At 48.9% G+C, this 854-nt stretch overlaps 1 protein-coding gene across 1 annotated transcript; it reads left to right on the top strand.

Annotated features, from left to right (window-relative positions):
- Positions 1-221: 221 nt before the first annotated feature.
- Positions 222-854, top strand: LOC139723700 (muscarinic acetylcholine receptor M5-like). Its single transcript, XM_071634922.1, has one exon. It carries the CDS (start codon positions 222-224, stop codon positions 852-854), a length of 633 nt encoding a protein of 210 aa, XP_071491023.1.

Genomic DNA, 854 nt, shown 5'->3' with positions numbered 1-854 from the left:
CATCGATGCTCGTTATCATAGTTCTGCGAGCTGGTATCCCATTTGCAGTGATTTTATTGCTCTCCGTTCAAATCTTCTACCGCGTAAAATCTGCCAGTCGAAACCGAATGGTTGATCACGTATCGTTTGCTACCACAGCCGGAAAAGAGGAAAAAACAATTTTCAAAGGCAGCCATCATATTTCCCGTCCCAGTATAACTGAGGACAAGATTTCTTCAAGAATGGAAACAGAGGAAGGAACGCAGAGCATAACCTCCATCTATGGCAAAGAAATCATAGCACGGCGACCAAAAGAGAACGCTGCCCCCAATGATGTAGACGTTTCTGGCACTCCAGAGGAAGGAAGGCGTTTAGAAGAAAAACCTGGTTCGGTGCTCGGCTCGTCGCCTGGTGGCGCGCATACATGGTCTTGCACTGTCCCAAGGGATAGATGTACTGTTCTCAGTTCTACTGGAGATGTAAGCCACAGCTGCCGGCTCCCAGTGTCCATGAACATCGATGAACATAGCTCTGTAACATCACCTAAGCCCCGGCCAGATCCTCTTCTGGAGGGAATTACTACGGCAAAAAGTCAGGGCGAGAAGAAAATCTCAGACGGTAGCAAGGCCTTGCGCACTTTGGCTTTTTTAGTCGTCGCTTTCTACTTGACATGGCTCCTGAATACCCTTAATATCATACTCCGCTCCGCAGCGCCGGCCTGGTTCACCAGCCTTCCTTTCGAGGTGCAACTCCGGGAATCCGGAAGATGGATATCTTACTGCAACAGCACACTGAATCCTCTCGCCTACACTCTAGCCCAGCCGCTGCTCCGACATACCATCAGGAAGATGTTTTGTAAAAAGTGCCAATTTTGA

This window comes from Diadema antillarum, unplaced genomic scaffold (genome assembly GCF_040938485.1).
Source record: "Diadema antillarum isolate AM-2024a unplaced genomic scaffold, OU_Dant_1.0 scf00000197, whole genome shotgun sequence".
NCBI lineage: Eukaryota > Metazoa > Echinodermata > Echinoidea > Diadematoida > Diadematidae > Diadema > Diadema antillarum.
This window is presented reverse-complemented; position numbering and strand designations above follow the sequence as displayed.

Coding starts and splice junctions, on each gene's coding strand:
- LOC139723700 (XM_071634922.1), top strand. CDS start 222: ATGGAAACAGAGGAAGGAACGCAGAGCATAACCTCCATCTATGGCAAA.